General features: G+C 48.6%; 1 protein-coding gene across 1 annotated transcript in view; it reads left to right on the forward strand.

Annotated features, from left to right (window-relative positions):
* The window catches only part of LAMB2 (laminin subunit beta 2), a 145,820-nt gene that overhangs the window by 28,711 nt on the left and 103,490 nt on the right, over positions 1-13,619 (forward strand). Inside the window, exons 3-4 of the mRNA XM_040358908.1 lie at positions 3,220-3,392; positions 10,817-10,952. Coding sequence (XP_040214842.1) covers positions 3,220-3,392; positions 10,817-10,952 — 309 coding nt within the window. The remainder of the gene's footprint in view (positions 1-3,219; positions 3,393-10,816; positions 10,953-13,619) is intronic.

The raw sequence follows: 13,619 nt of genomic DNA on the forward strand, positions 1-13,619 counted from the left end.
TCTGAAATAAAAGTAAAATAAAAAAAGTGGACCGGAAAACAGCGTTGGCCTGAATTTCGCTCCCCGAGACCCGGGAGAAGTCCCAGGGTGTTTAATAAAGGAACATTTTTATTATCAGATTTTTAATCTTTTCTTTGCCAGTGGAGTCCATGTATTAAAACTGAAGTTCAACTAAAAAAAAAAAAGAAAAATCAGTGCCCAAACCTCACAAATGCTCTTCTGGAAGAATGGTTACACATTCCCATAGACACTCCTAAACCTTGTGGACGGCCTTCCCAGAAGAGTTGAAGCTGTTATAGCTGTAAAGGGCGGGGCCAACTCAATATTGAACCCTACGGACTAAGACTGGGATACCACTAAATTTCATTTAATACCAGAAAAAGAAAGCTCTATCTCAAAAAAAAAATGATATAAAATGAATTTGGGTAAATGAGTCATTGTCAGTCAAACGATCACAGCACTGAAAATCTGTACTCCAAGTGGTATCCATTCCCTGCGTTGTCCAGTACCAGGAGGCCCAGATTCTCAAAGGAGATACGCCGTCGTATCTCTGAGTCTGAGCGGTCGTATCTATGCGCCTGATTCTTAGAATCAGTTACGCATAGATTTCTTTTAGATCCGACCGGCGTAAGTCTCTTACGCCGTCGGATCTGAACTGCATATTTACGCTGGCCGCTAGGGGCGTGTACGCCGATTTACGCCTAGAAATATGTAAATCAGCTAGATACGCAAATTCACAAACGTACGCCCGGCCGACGCAGTACAGATACGCTGTTTACGTTAGGCTTTTCCCGGCGTAAAGTTACCCCTGCTATATGAGGCGTACATGCGGCGTACCAATGTTAAGTATGGACGTCGTTCCCGCATCAAATTTTGAAAATTTTACGCTGTTGCGTAAGTCGTCCGTGAATGGGGCTGGACGTCATTTACGTTCACGTCGAAACCAATACGTCCTTGCGGCGTACTTTGGAGCAATGCACACTGGGATATGTCCACGGACGGCGCATGCGCCGTTCGTAAAAAACGTCAATCACGTGGGGTCACAAGTTATTTACATAAAACACGCCCCCCTGTTCCACATTTGAATTAGGCGGGCTTACGCCGGCCTATTTACTCTACGCCGCCGCAACTTATGGAGCAAGTGCTTTGAGAATGCAGCACTTGCCCGTCTAAGTTGCGGAGGCGTAACGTAAATCAGATACGTTACGCCCGCACAAAAATACGCTGATCTACGAGAATCTGGCCCTAAAAGTTTAACTTGTAGAGGCTGGACAGTAATGCCGCGCACACACGATCAGATTTTCAGTCGGAAAAACCTTGGATGGTTTTTCCGACGGAATTCCGCTCAAGCTTGGCTTCCGGCTCAGCCCCCCGGTCACACAAAAGTTCTCTGACTTTTCATCCGTCAAGAACGCGGTGACGTACAACACTACGACGAGCTGAGAAAAATGAAGTTCAATGCTTCCGAGCATGCGTCGGAATTTTGCGCGTCAGAATTGCTACAGACAATCAAATTTTCCGATAGGAATTTTTTCTGCCATAAAATTTGAGAACCAACTCTCAATCTTTTGTTGGCGGATATTTCCGATAACAAAAGTCCGATGGAGCCTACACACGGTCGGAATCTTGCTGTCGGAATTTCCGATCGTGTGTACGGGGCATTAGATTCCACCATAATCCCGACCGGGAGGAGTTCTCTTAAAGGGGGATGCAAAGGGTTACAGGGCCCGCGGCGATGAACCTGCAGCGTCAGTTGGTGGGAGCCCCGGCTCAGCCCCCCTGTTAGCAGGGATTGTACAGCTGGAATGTGGGAGTGAGGACTCTGGAAATTTCAATAACTGACAGGATCAAAATTCTTCCCGGGAAATGATTAGATGGGAATGGCAACAAAAAAGCAAATTGTCCTGGCGGGGATTGTGTGCTGCAGGGAGGTGGCCCAGGAATGTGTTTGGGGCCGATAAGGAGTCAGCACACAGGGGCCCCTGTCTGGGGATGGAGCCGGTACATATATATAGACAGAGGTGTCACCCAGTCTGCTGGGAGAGTTTATTCTGGGAGGGATTGTACTTTTATTAGAGGACTGTGGAACTCGCGGCAGTGTATTCCTGCGTCCGCGCGACGGGTCGTGACAAAACCGAGCAGGTGTCACATCCCCCAAATGTCTCTCCCGTCAGGGTAGACAGTCCCTCTTTAGGATGTCCAACTGTCCGTCCTTCAGGCCTGACAAGGAGGGGGGCTGTTTAATTAACCACATGGCCTCCGGATACTGCGTTACTATGGCAATTGCGCGGTTGTGCGACGCTGAACCCAAATAAAAAAAAAATCCCCACAAATAGAGCTTATGGTGATATTTCATCACCTCTGCGTTTTTTTATTTTTTTGCGCTATAAACAAAAAAAAGGCAATTAAAAAAATATATATTTTCCCTTTCTGCTATAAAACCTATCCAATAAAAAAAAATTGAAAAAAATCGAAATCCTTCAATAATTTACTGTATGAATATGTATTCTGCTACATGTTTTTGGTATAAAAAAAATCCCAATAAGCGTATATTGATTGGTTTGCGCAAAAGTTATAGCGTCTACAAATTATGGGATATTTTTATTTATTTGTTTCTTTTTTACTAGTAATAGCGGTGATCAGCGACTTATAGCGGGACGGCGATATTACGGCAGACATTCTGACTAGGGTTGCCACCTGTTCAGGATTCATCCGGACAGTCCGAGTTTTGAATCATGTGTCCGGGTTTCAGGTGGACTGAAACCCGGACACATTATTCAGACCAGGCTGTGGCTCCCCAAGTAACCAAGATAGTCACACACAAATCTGTTGCCATCCGGGAGCTGCGGGCAGTTGTCTGGGAGCAGGTTCAGCATCATTGGTGGGGCAGGGTGATGATGTCAGCAAAAGCAATTTGGCCACACCCACATTTTGCTTCGGCGCGCTATCCGCTACTCAGGAACTTGGACCAACAAGTCTGCAGAGCCAACACTTCAAACCAATGGTCAGTTGTTAGAACAGATGTGCCACCCTTGCCCAAATGTTCCGTAAAACAGTTTTTGGCTACAGGAAGAGCTCCTGCCCCAAAAATTCTTTGTTCCGGTCTTTCGACATTTGTCAATTTGTGTAAAACTTTCTGTGAGTAGCGTGTACTAATGAGATTGATGATATAAAACATAAATCTGTACAAACATCTAACTCTGCCATTCCTGCCAACAGCTCTGGTGGTGGGCGTATTGTCCCAATATCCCGAGCAGCCACATGGATGTTCTCAAGGCAGCTGCTATCCGGCCACCGGGGACCTGCTTGTTGGCCGCGCTGACAAACTCAAGGCCACGTCAACCTGCGGGCTCCAGAGAGCGCAAGCCTATTGTATCGTGAGTCATCTTCAGGTGAGCCATGCCAAGAAGGTTGTGCAAACAAAATGTGCTACTGATTAGCGAACCTCAATAGAGCCAAAAAATGTTCAAAGGGAGATTTTAATTTATTTTCAATGTCTTTTTACTTTTTTAGTTGTTGTTATTGTTTGATGGTGTGATTTCCAAATTTTTATTTACTTGTGGTTCTATAGTTTTATATTTTTATGACAAGGGGGCATTACTGACTGACTACTACAATCACTTACAGATTTGTACATATTTGTTCTGTGCGATTGCTACAAAATCGAATGTTCTCCAATTATATTCCCTGCAATTCGAATGTGTAAATGCGGAAAATACCACATTCTGGCCACTAGATGGTGCAGAGGAGCATACTTGCTTCCTATAAATGTCATCACCACCCAGTGGCCATGAAACAGTATTTTCCGCATTCACACATGTCATAAGTTAAAGCCATAGGATAGGGACCCTGATGTAAGGAGGGAGCTCTGATAGGGACTCTACTCTGATGGAGACACTGATATAACGGGGGGCCCTGATGGGGACACTGATGTAAGGAGGGAGCTCCGATGGGCACTCTGCTCTGATTGAGACACTGATATAAAGGGGGGCCCTGATATAAGGGGGACACTGGTAGGGACACTGATAGGAGGGGGAACACTGGTGGGGAAACTGATGTAAAGGGGGACCCTGATATAAGGAGGGAGCTCTGATGGGGACTTTACTCTGATGGAGACACTGATATAAAGGGGGACACTTTTGGGGACCTTAATGTAAAGGGGGACTCAGATGAAGGGGGAGCTCTGATGGGGACTCTTCTCTAAAGGAGACACTGATATAAATGGGGACACTTTTGGGGACCCTGATGTAAGGGGAGTTTGATGGGAACACTGATGTAAGAAGAGAGCTCCGATAGGGACTATATTCTGATGGAGACACTAATATAAAGGGGGACACTGGTGGGAACCCCGATGTAAAGAGGGACCCTGATATAAGGGGGACACTGGTAGGGACACTGATGGGAGGGGGAACACTGGTGGGGAAACTGATGTAAGGGGGGGACACTGTTGGGGACCCTGATGTAAGGAGGGAGCTCCGATGGGGACTTTACTTTACTCTGATAGAGACACTGATGTAAAGGGGACACTGTTGGGGACCCTGATGTAAGGAGGGAGCTCTGATGGGGACTCTTCTCTAAAGGAGACACTGATATAAATGGGGACACTTTTGGGGACCCTGATGTAAAGGGGGACTCAGATGAAGGGGGAGCTCTGATGGGGACTCTTCTCTAAAGGAGACACTGATATAAAGGGGGACACTTTTGGGGACCCTGATGTAAGGGGGAGTTTGATGGGAACACTGATGTAAGGAGAGAGCTCCGATAGGGACTATATTCTGATGGAGACACTGATATAAATGGGGACACTGGTGGGGACCCTGATGTAAAGGGGGACCCTGATATAAGGGGGACACTGGTAGGGATACTGATATGAGGGTGAACACTGGTGGTGACACTGATGTAAGGGGACACACTGTTGGGGACCCTGATGTAAAGGGGGCCCTGATGTAAGGAGAGATCTCCGATGGGGACTCTGCTCTGATGGAGACCCTGATATAATGTTGAGGACACTGCTGGTAATGGGGACACGTGATGTAAAGGGAGACTCTGATGTAAGGAGGGAGCTTTGATGGGGACTCTACTCTGATAGAGACACTGATATAACAGGGGACACTGTTGGGGACCCTGATGTAAAGGGGGGCCCTAATGTAAGGGGGAGTCTGATGGGGAGACTGATGAAAGGAGGGAGCTCCGATGGGCACTTTCCTCTGATGGAGACAGTGATATGGGACCCTGATATAAAGGGAGACCCTGATGTAAGGGGGACACTGGTAGGGACACTGATATGAGGGGGAACACTGGTGGGGACACTGATGTAAGGAGGGGCTCTGATGGGGACACTGATGTAAGGAGGGGCTCTGATGGGGACACTGATGTAAGGAGGGGCTCTGATGGGGACACTGATGTAAGGAGGGGCTCTGATGGGGACACTGATGTAAGGAGGAGCTCTGATGGGGACACTGATGTAAGGAGGGGCTCTGATGGGGACACTAATGTAAGGAGGGACTCTGATGGGGACACTGATGTAAGGAGGGGCTCTGATGGGGACACTGATGTAAGGAGGGACCCTGATATTAGGGGGACACTGGTAGGGATACTGATATGAGGGTGAACACTGGTGGTGACACTGATGTAAGGGGGCACACTGTTGGGGACCCTGATGTAAAGGGGGCCCTGATGTAAGGAGAGATCTCCGATGGGGACTCTGCTCTGATGGAGACCCTGATATAAAGTTGGGGGCACTGCTGGCAATGGGGACACCTGATGTAAAGGGGGCCCTGATGTAAGGAGAGATCTCCGATGGGGACTCTGCTCTGATGGAGACCCTGATATAAAGTTGGGGACACTGCTGGTAATGGGGACACCTGATGTAAAGGGAGACTCTGATGTAAGGAGGGAGCTTTGATGGGGACTCTACTCTGATAGAGACACTGATATAACAGGAGACACTGTTGGGGACCCTGATGTAAAGGGGGGCCCTAATGTAAGGGGGGCTCTGATGGGGGACACTGATGTAAGGAGGGGCTCTGATGGGGGACACTGATGTAAGGAGGGACTCTGATGAGGACACTGATGTAAGGAGGGGCTCTGATGGGGACACTAATGTAAGAAGGGACTCTGATGGGGACACTGATGTAAGGAGGGGCTCTGATGGGGACACTGATGTAAGGAGGGACTCTGATGAGGACACTGATGTAAGGAGGGGCTCTGATGGGGACACTGATGTAAGGAGGGACTCTGATGAGGACACTGATGTAAGGGGGGGCTCTTATGGGGACACTGATGTAAGGAGGGACTCTGATGGGGACACTGATGTAAGGAGGGGCTCTGATGGGGACACTGATGTAAGGAGGGGCTCTGATGGGGACACTGATGTAAGGAGGGGCTCTGATGGGGACACTGATGTAAGGAGGGGCTCTGATGGGGACACTGATGTAAGGAGGGGCTCTGATGGGGACACTGATATAAGGAGGGGCTCTTATGGGGACACTGATGTAAGGAGGGGACACTGATGTAAGGAGGGGCTCTGATGGGGACACTGATGTAAGGAGGGGCTCTGATGGGGACACTGATGTAAGGAGGGGCTCTGATGGGGACACTGATGTAAGGAGGGGCTCTGATGGGGACACTGATGTAAGGAGGGGCTCTGATGGGGACACTGATGTAAGGAGGGGCTCTGATGGGGACACTGATGTAAGGAGGAGCTCTGATGGGGACACTGATGTAAGGAGGGGCTCTGATGGGGACACTGATGTAAGGAGGGGCTCTGATGGGGACACTGATATAAGGAGGGGCTCTTATGGGGACACTGATGTAAGGAGGGGACACTGATGTAAGGAGGGGCTCTGATGGGGACACTGATGTAAGGAGGGGCTCTGATGGGGACACTGATGTAAGGAGGGGCTCTGATGGGGACACTGATGTAAGGAGGGGCTCTGATGGGGACACTGATGTAAGGAGGGGCTCTGATGGGGACACTGATGTAAGGAGGGGCTCTGATGGGGACACTGATGTAAGGAGGAGCTCTGATGGGGACACTGATGTAAGGAGGGGCTCTGATGGGGACACTGATGTAAGGAGGGGCTCTGATGGGGACACTGATGTAAGGAGGAGCTCTGATGGGGACACTGATGTAAGGAGGGGCTCTGATGGGGACACTGATGTAAGGAGGGGCTCTGATGGGGACACTGATGTAAGGAGGAGCTCTGATGGGGACACTGATGTAAGGAGGGGCTCTGATGGGGACACTGATGTAAGGAGGAGCTCTGATGGGGACACTGATGTAAGGAGGGACTCTGATGGGGACACTGATGTAAGGAGGGACTCTGATGGGGACACTGATGTAAGGAGGGGGGCTCTGATGGGGACACTGATGTAAGGAGGGACTCTGATGGGGACACTGATGTAAGGAGGGACTCTGATGGGGACACTGATGTAAGGAGGGGCTCTGATGGGGACACTGATATAAGGAGGGGCTCTTATGGGGACACTGATGTAAGGAGGGGACACTGATGTAAGGAGGGGCTCTGATGGGGACACTGATGTAAGGAGGGGCTCTGATGGGGACACTGATGTAAGGAGGGGCTCTGATGGGGACACTGATGTAAGGAGGGGCTCTGATGGGGACACTGATGTAAGGAGGGGCTCTGATGGGGACACTGATGTAAGGAGGGGCTCTGATGGGGACACTGATGTAAGGAGGAGCTCTGATGGGGACACTGATGTAAGGAGGGGCTCTGATGGGGACACTGATGTAAGGAGGGGCTCTGATGGGGACACTGATGTAAGGAGGAGCTCTGATGGGGACACTGATGTAAGGAGGGGCTCTGATGGGGACACTGATGAAGGAGGGGCTCTGATGGGGACACTGATGTAAGGAGGGACTCTGATGGGGACACTGATGTAAGGAGGGACTCTGATGGGGACACTGATATAAGGAGGGGCTCTGATGGGGACACTGATGTAAGGAGGGGCTCTGATGGGGACACTGATGTAAGGAGGGGCTCTGATGGGGACACTGATATGAGGGGGAACACTGGTGGGGACACTGATGTAAGGAGGGGCTCTGATGGGGACACTGATGTAAGGAGGGGCTCTGATGGGGACACTGATGTAAGGAGGGGCTCTGATGGGGACACTGATGTAAGGAGGGACTCTGATGGGGACACTGATGTAAGGAGGGGCTCTGATGGGGACACTGATGTAAGGAGGGGCTCTTATAGGGACACTGATGTAAGGAGGGGCTCTTATAGGGACACTGATGTAAGGGGGGGCTCTTATGGGGACACTGATGGGGGGAGTTCTGATATGGACTCTCCTCCAACGTGGACCCTGATGTATGGGAGACTTTAGAAACTTGTTTGACTTAAGTTCTTTCTCTAAATAAAACCTAACATTTCATATATTATTCCTTGACTTATAAAACATTATTTTTTTCACCTGCCATATATCTGTAACATTTCCGATGTGGCCCTGATACCGATAAGTCTGAAGACCCCCCAGTACAGCCCACCAGAGAGCAGCTTCATGGAAAGTTCTCACTTCCTCTTATTTTTAGATCTTGCACTTTGTCCTCCCTTCACATTCCCTTTCTCCTCTTGTCCCTCTTCCCTGCCCCGGACCCCCCCCAGGGACCTCCCGAACCCTCGTCCTCTAGATTTATCACTCCTCAGTCCAGCTACATGTTTTCTGAAAGAAACACGGAAAACAAAAAAAAAACTGGATTTGGCCTTTCACCTATGAAAGCTGCATTGACACGGCCAAATTCCCAGAATAGAAAAAGAAAATAAAAGGGGAAAAAAAACAACCGTCTAACCCACCATACAAAAGTAGGATGAAAATTCCCCTGTAATGAACTGCCAATTAGGAAACAGACATTAACCCTACAAACATACAAATAGGGAAATGCCAGTCATACCATGCACAATGGACGGCAAGAACAAAGCTTTGGTCCTTGTTCAGTTTAATACACGAGATCAAAAGAATATCTAAAGGCAAAACTTTTTTTGTAGCTTTGGATAAAGCCGGTAAAGGGTTGTATTGCTGTCTCCGCCCCCTCCTGTCGTTTTCTGCAGGCAGCACCATCATAGCTCCCAACTGTCCCAACTGATTTTGAGGGACTGTCCCTGATTTGGAGAAATATCCCTCCCCCCCCCCCCTCATTTGTCCCTCGTTTTGATCTGATCTATCTTTATTGGGCCGGATTCAGGTAGCTCCGCGCATTGTTACGGCGGCGCAGCGTATCGTATTTACGCTACGCCGCCGTAAGTCAGAGAGGCAAGTGCTGTATTCACAAAGCACTTGCCTCCTAAGTTACGGCGGCGTAGCGTAAATGGGGCCGGCGTAAGCGCGCCTAATTCAAATGAGGATGAGGGGGCGTGTTTTATGTTAATTATTGGTGACCCGACGTGATTGACGTTTTTCCCGAACGGTGCATGAACCATCCGTGGAATTTCCCAGTGTGCATTGCTCCAAAGTACGCCGCAAGGACGTCATTGGTTTCGACGTGAACGTAAATTGCGTCCAGCCCCATTCACGGACGGGTTACGCAAATGACGTCAAATTTTCAAATTTCGATGCGGGAACGACGGCCATACTTAACATTGGCTACGCCACCTAGGGGGCAGCTTTAACTTTACGCGGCGTATCTCTTACGGAAACGGCGTATCTTTACTGCGACGGGCAAGCGTACGTTCGTGAATCGGCGTATCTAGTCATTTACATATTCTACGCCGAAAACAACGGAAGCACCACCTAGCGGCCAGCGGAAAAATTACACCCTAAGATACGACGGCGCAGGCCGTCGTATCTTAGCTAGGGGGGGGCTCTGATGGGGACACTGATGTAAGGAGGGACTCTGATGGGGGACACTGATGTAAGGGGGGGCTCTGATGAGGACATCTTAGCTAGGTTTAAGTGTATCTCAGTTTGAGAATACACTTAAACTTACGACGGCTTTGATTCCGAGTTACATCGGCATATCTACTGATACGCCGGCGTAACTCTTTATGAATCCGGCCCTCAGTGTATAAAATGCACTTTTTATCTTTCAAAAAGTGTTTCCCAGCGCTAAACCTTTCATCCAAATTCTAAATTGTTGCATTTGTAAATTTTAAAAGTCAATATAAAGGAATAATAATTGTTAAAAAGAAGCCCTTGTGATTTAATTAACCTTTTTTGAGGGTTAATTCTCCTTTAAGGGGGTGTGGCAGGGGGCGTGTCCTATGCCTACATACGTTTGCTAGTTGGTGTCCATCAGCTTTCCTCACTACAGCCAGGTAGCTGGAGGCGATTAACATCAATTAACATCTCAACAGTCTATGTTCCACATTGAAGGAGACACTCTCCTATTGACCTGTTGGGGTCAGAATTAACAACTTGTAATATTTCAAGATATCCTGCAATACATGAATTATCATTACTGTCCCATCTCATGTAATTCATGGTATCATTTCTCAGTCATCCTATGCCCCTATTGGACATAGGATGACCCTAGACGCAAGAGTCATTAGTGAAGCTGGCACAGGAGTACCCCGCATCCTTCAAAAGTCTCTGGGTATCACGGGCCATTCCGTTACAGTATGTATTACCCGTGGGGGAGGGGGGGGTGCAGTTCTGGATTCTTTCCCTGGGCTCTGGATGACCTCCTTTAGATGTGCTAACCACTAAGCCGCCATGATTGTATGAACAGATTGCAATGTCTGTGGCTAGCTTGAAAGACTAGAAAGCATGAATGCATGAAGCCTTAAATACAGCTGAGCCTCTTTCTCCAGCGATTGTGTAGTATTGTGATCGGTGCTTGTTGTCTTTCCACCAGGATGAGAAGAAGTGCTTTGTCTGCGACTCCAGAAGGCCTTTTAACCGGCTGACCAACCCCATCAGTCACCGCATTGAAAATGTCATTACCACATTCGCTGAGGATCGCAAGAAAGCCTGGTGGCAGTCGGAGAACGGTAAAACATCATTTATGTTTCATAAGATACTTCAGAAGTTCTGCAGATCTGATGTTGCTACTAAGCACATTCTTCATAACACGGTTTTGAAGAAACATGGAAAACCTTTTCTAGAAGTTATGGGTTTTATAATGTAGGCAGGGATGGACTGGCCACTGGGACTACAGGGAGTTTCCCGGTGGGCCGATGGCTCAGTGGGCCGGTTTCAGTGACAGCGGACCACCGCCCCCCTTCGTTCCTCTGTCTCTCCCTTCCCGCAGCGCTCACCTCCTCTCCCTCACCGCAGAGCTCACCTGGGGGGAGCAAAGAAGCAGGGGGAGGACCAGAGGAGCAGGGGGGACGACAGAGGAGCATGGGGGGAGGGGACAGACAGCTGACTCAACAGCTATGGCCTGGGAGTTTCTCACTTCTGCCTAATCTTGTCCCATAAGGGGGGGCACCAAACTGATTCTTTGCCCCCGCTGAAATAATGTCTAGCTTCCCCACTGGTACTGCCTATAAGAGTACAAGTACCAGCCGTTCTACTCTAATAAAGTAGAACGGCTAGTGGCTAGTGAAGGGGGAGAGGGGGCTTGGGTGGCCGGGGGGGGGGGGGGTGCGGGAGTTGTCAGGCCACCATGGGAGAGACCTGTCAAAGTGGGCTAGTCTGGATGAAGTCCAGGGCCAAATTTTTGTCCCAGTCCAGCCCTGAATGTAGGATGTACGGTAAAGATTGTACATGGGAATTTTGTTAGATCAGGACAGGAAAGTCATCTGTGCGATTCTCCTAAAAAGAGCCAAGAATGGTATAAACATCAAGACAAATAAAAATGATATACTGTATATACCAGGCATGTCCAAAGTCCGGCCCGGGGGCCAATTTCGGCCCCCATTCCAATTTAATGTGGCCCCCTGGTAATTTGGATATATACTGTATTTATCGGCGCTGCCTCGGAGGGGACAGGGAGAGGGGGAACGAGTGCTGTCAAATTACATACAGAAGAATCTCCTGTTTACACAGTGACATCTGTAATAGGAAGTCCCATCTCCTGGGCTGCCATTGGACGACTCCTCTGTCTATCATAGGAGGCGGGAGAAATTGTATTAAAGAGGCTGCTGTGTAAACAGGAGATTCTCCTGTATGTAATTTGTTGGTGCTCATCCCGCCCCCCCCCTCCCTCCAAAGCTGCAGATGGACATCGATCAGGTTGCATTCATGGCAATGGAGAGGCTGCATTCATGGCAATGGAGAGGCTGCATTCATGGCAATGGCAAGGCTGCAGATGGGCACTGATTAGGCTGCATTGATGGGCAATGACCCTTATTTTGCTTCACAGTTTTTTATTTACATTTTTTTCCCCTGAAACTTTCCTTCTAAAGTGAAGGTGTGTGTTAAACGCTGATAAATACGGTATATCCAAAATACACGCCCACGCTCATCTCTACACCACACACAGCCACAAAGGCAAGATAATTTGTGTTGGGCAGTGTATTAGTACTCGAACGAACACACTTAGACCACATTTTAATGGTTCAAAGAATGTCAGGCAAAATGCTCGGCCCTTACGCATGTTCACTTCATCAAATCTGGCCCTCTTTGAAAAAAGGTTGGACACCCCTGGTATATACAATACATAACACATACTAGGGGCCAATCTAGACAGGAGCCAATTAACCTACCAGCATGTCTTTGGAGTGTGGGAGGAAACTGGAGTACTCAGAGGAAACCCACAAAGGCACAGGGAGAACATGCAAACTCCAGGCAGGTAGTGTATCATTCATAGGCGTGTGCCAGGTGTGCCCATGCACACCCTAATCACCCTGTGCAGCATAAATTCCCCCTACTGCCCTAGCCCCCTAACCCTTGCCGCCCCACACCGCTGCTGGCTTTCCTCCTCTCCTCTCCCAGCGGCTGAGGCTGTGGGATGTTTTAGGATGAATGGGGGAAGGGGCCAGTAAATATGTAATTTACTGACCCCTACCTTTCTGAATAAACATAGTGAGAGATCGATACTGTGTGTTTGAGCTTTGGGGTGCACACCCTAATGCCATAGGCTGCACACACCTATGGTATCATTGTTTGAACCGACGACCCCAGCACTGCTAGATGGAAATGCTACGATCAAAGTTTTCTGTTCCCACTTTGTTCCTTCTATTGAGATCTGCAATGGAGAAGAAGAGCCCAACAGGTAAAACTCAGAAAAGCAAAGGAGGGTGATCTCTAGAGGATCCTTATAGAAATATAATCCACAAGTACAAGACACAGCTTCCTCTTGCCGTGAGGGAGGTTGGAGAGTGCACATCGCTGTCCAATATGCACCATCAATGCAACATATCGGCAGCCTGAGTGGGGAGTGCTGAGACAGAGTATTAGGCATTCTGTATATAGTCCTACAGAACAGACAGTGCACAGTCCACATGAACTTTATCTGCTGCTTAACTGCAGACAGGAAACTTTATTCAGGGAAAAAACATAGAGCATACAGTATCATAGATGCAGCTACAAACTTATAAACACTACCATCTACTGGTTGAAGAATATATCTCTACTAAATACAGCTGTACAGTAGTTGTTGCACAAAATACAATTCTGTAGCCCAACACAGTGTCACCTGGGTGCAGAGAGGTGAGTAGACTAATCACTGCTTGTGAGATAGAGACTGAGCCCTTTAGGAACTGACCATACAG

Source organism: Rana temporaria, chromosome 7, assembly GCF_905171775.1.
Source record: "Rana temporaria chromosome 7, aRanTem1.1, whole genome shotgun sequence".
Lineage (NCBI taxonomy): Eukaryota > Metazoa > Chordata > Amphibia > Anura > Ranidae > Rana > Rana temporaria.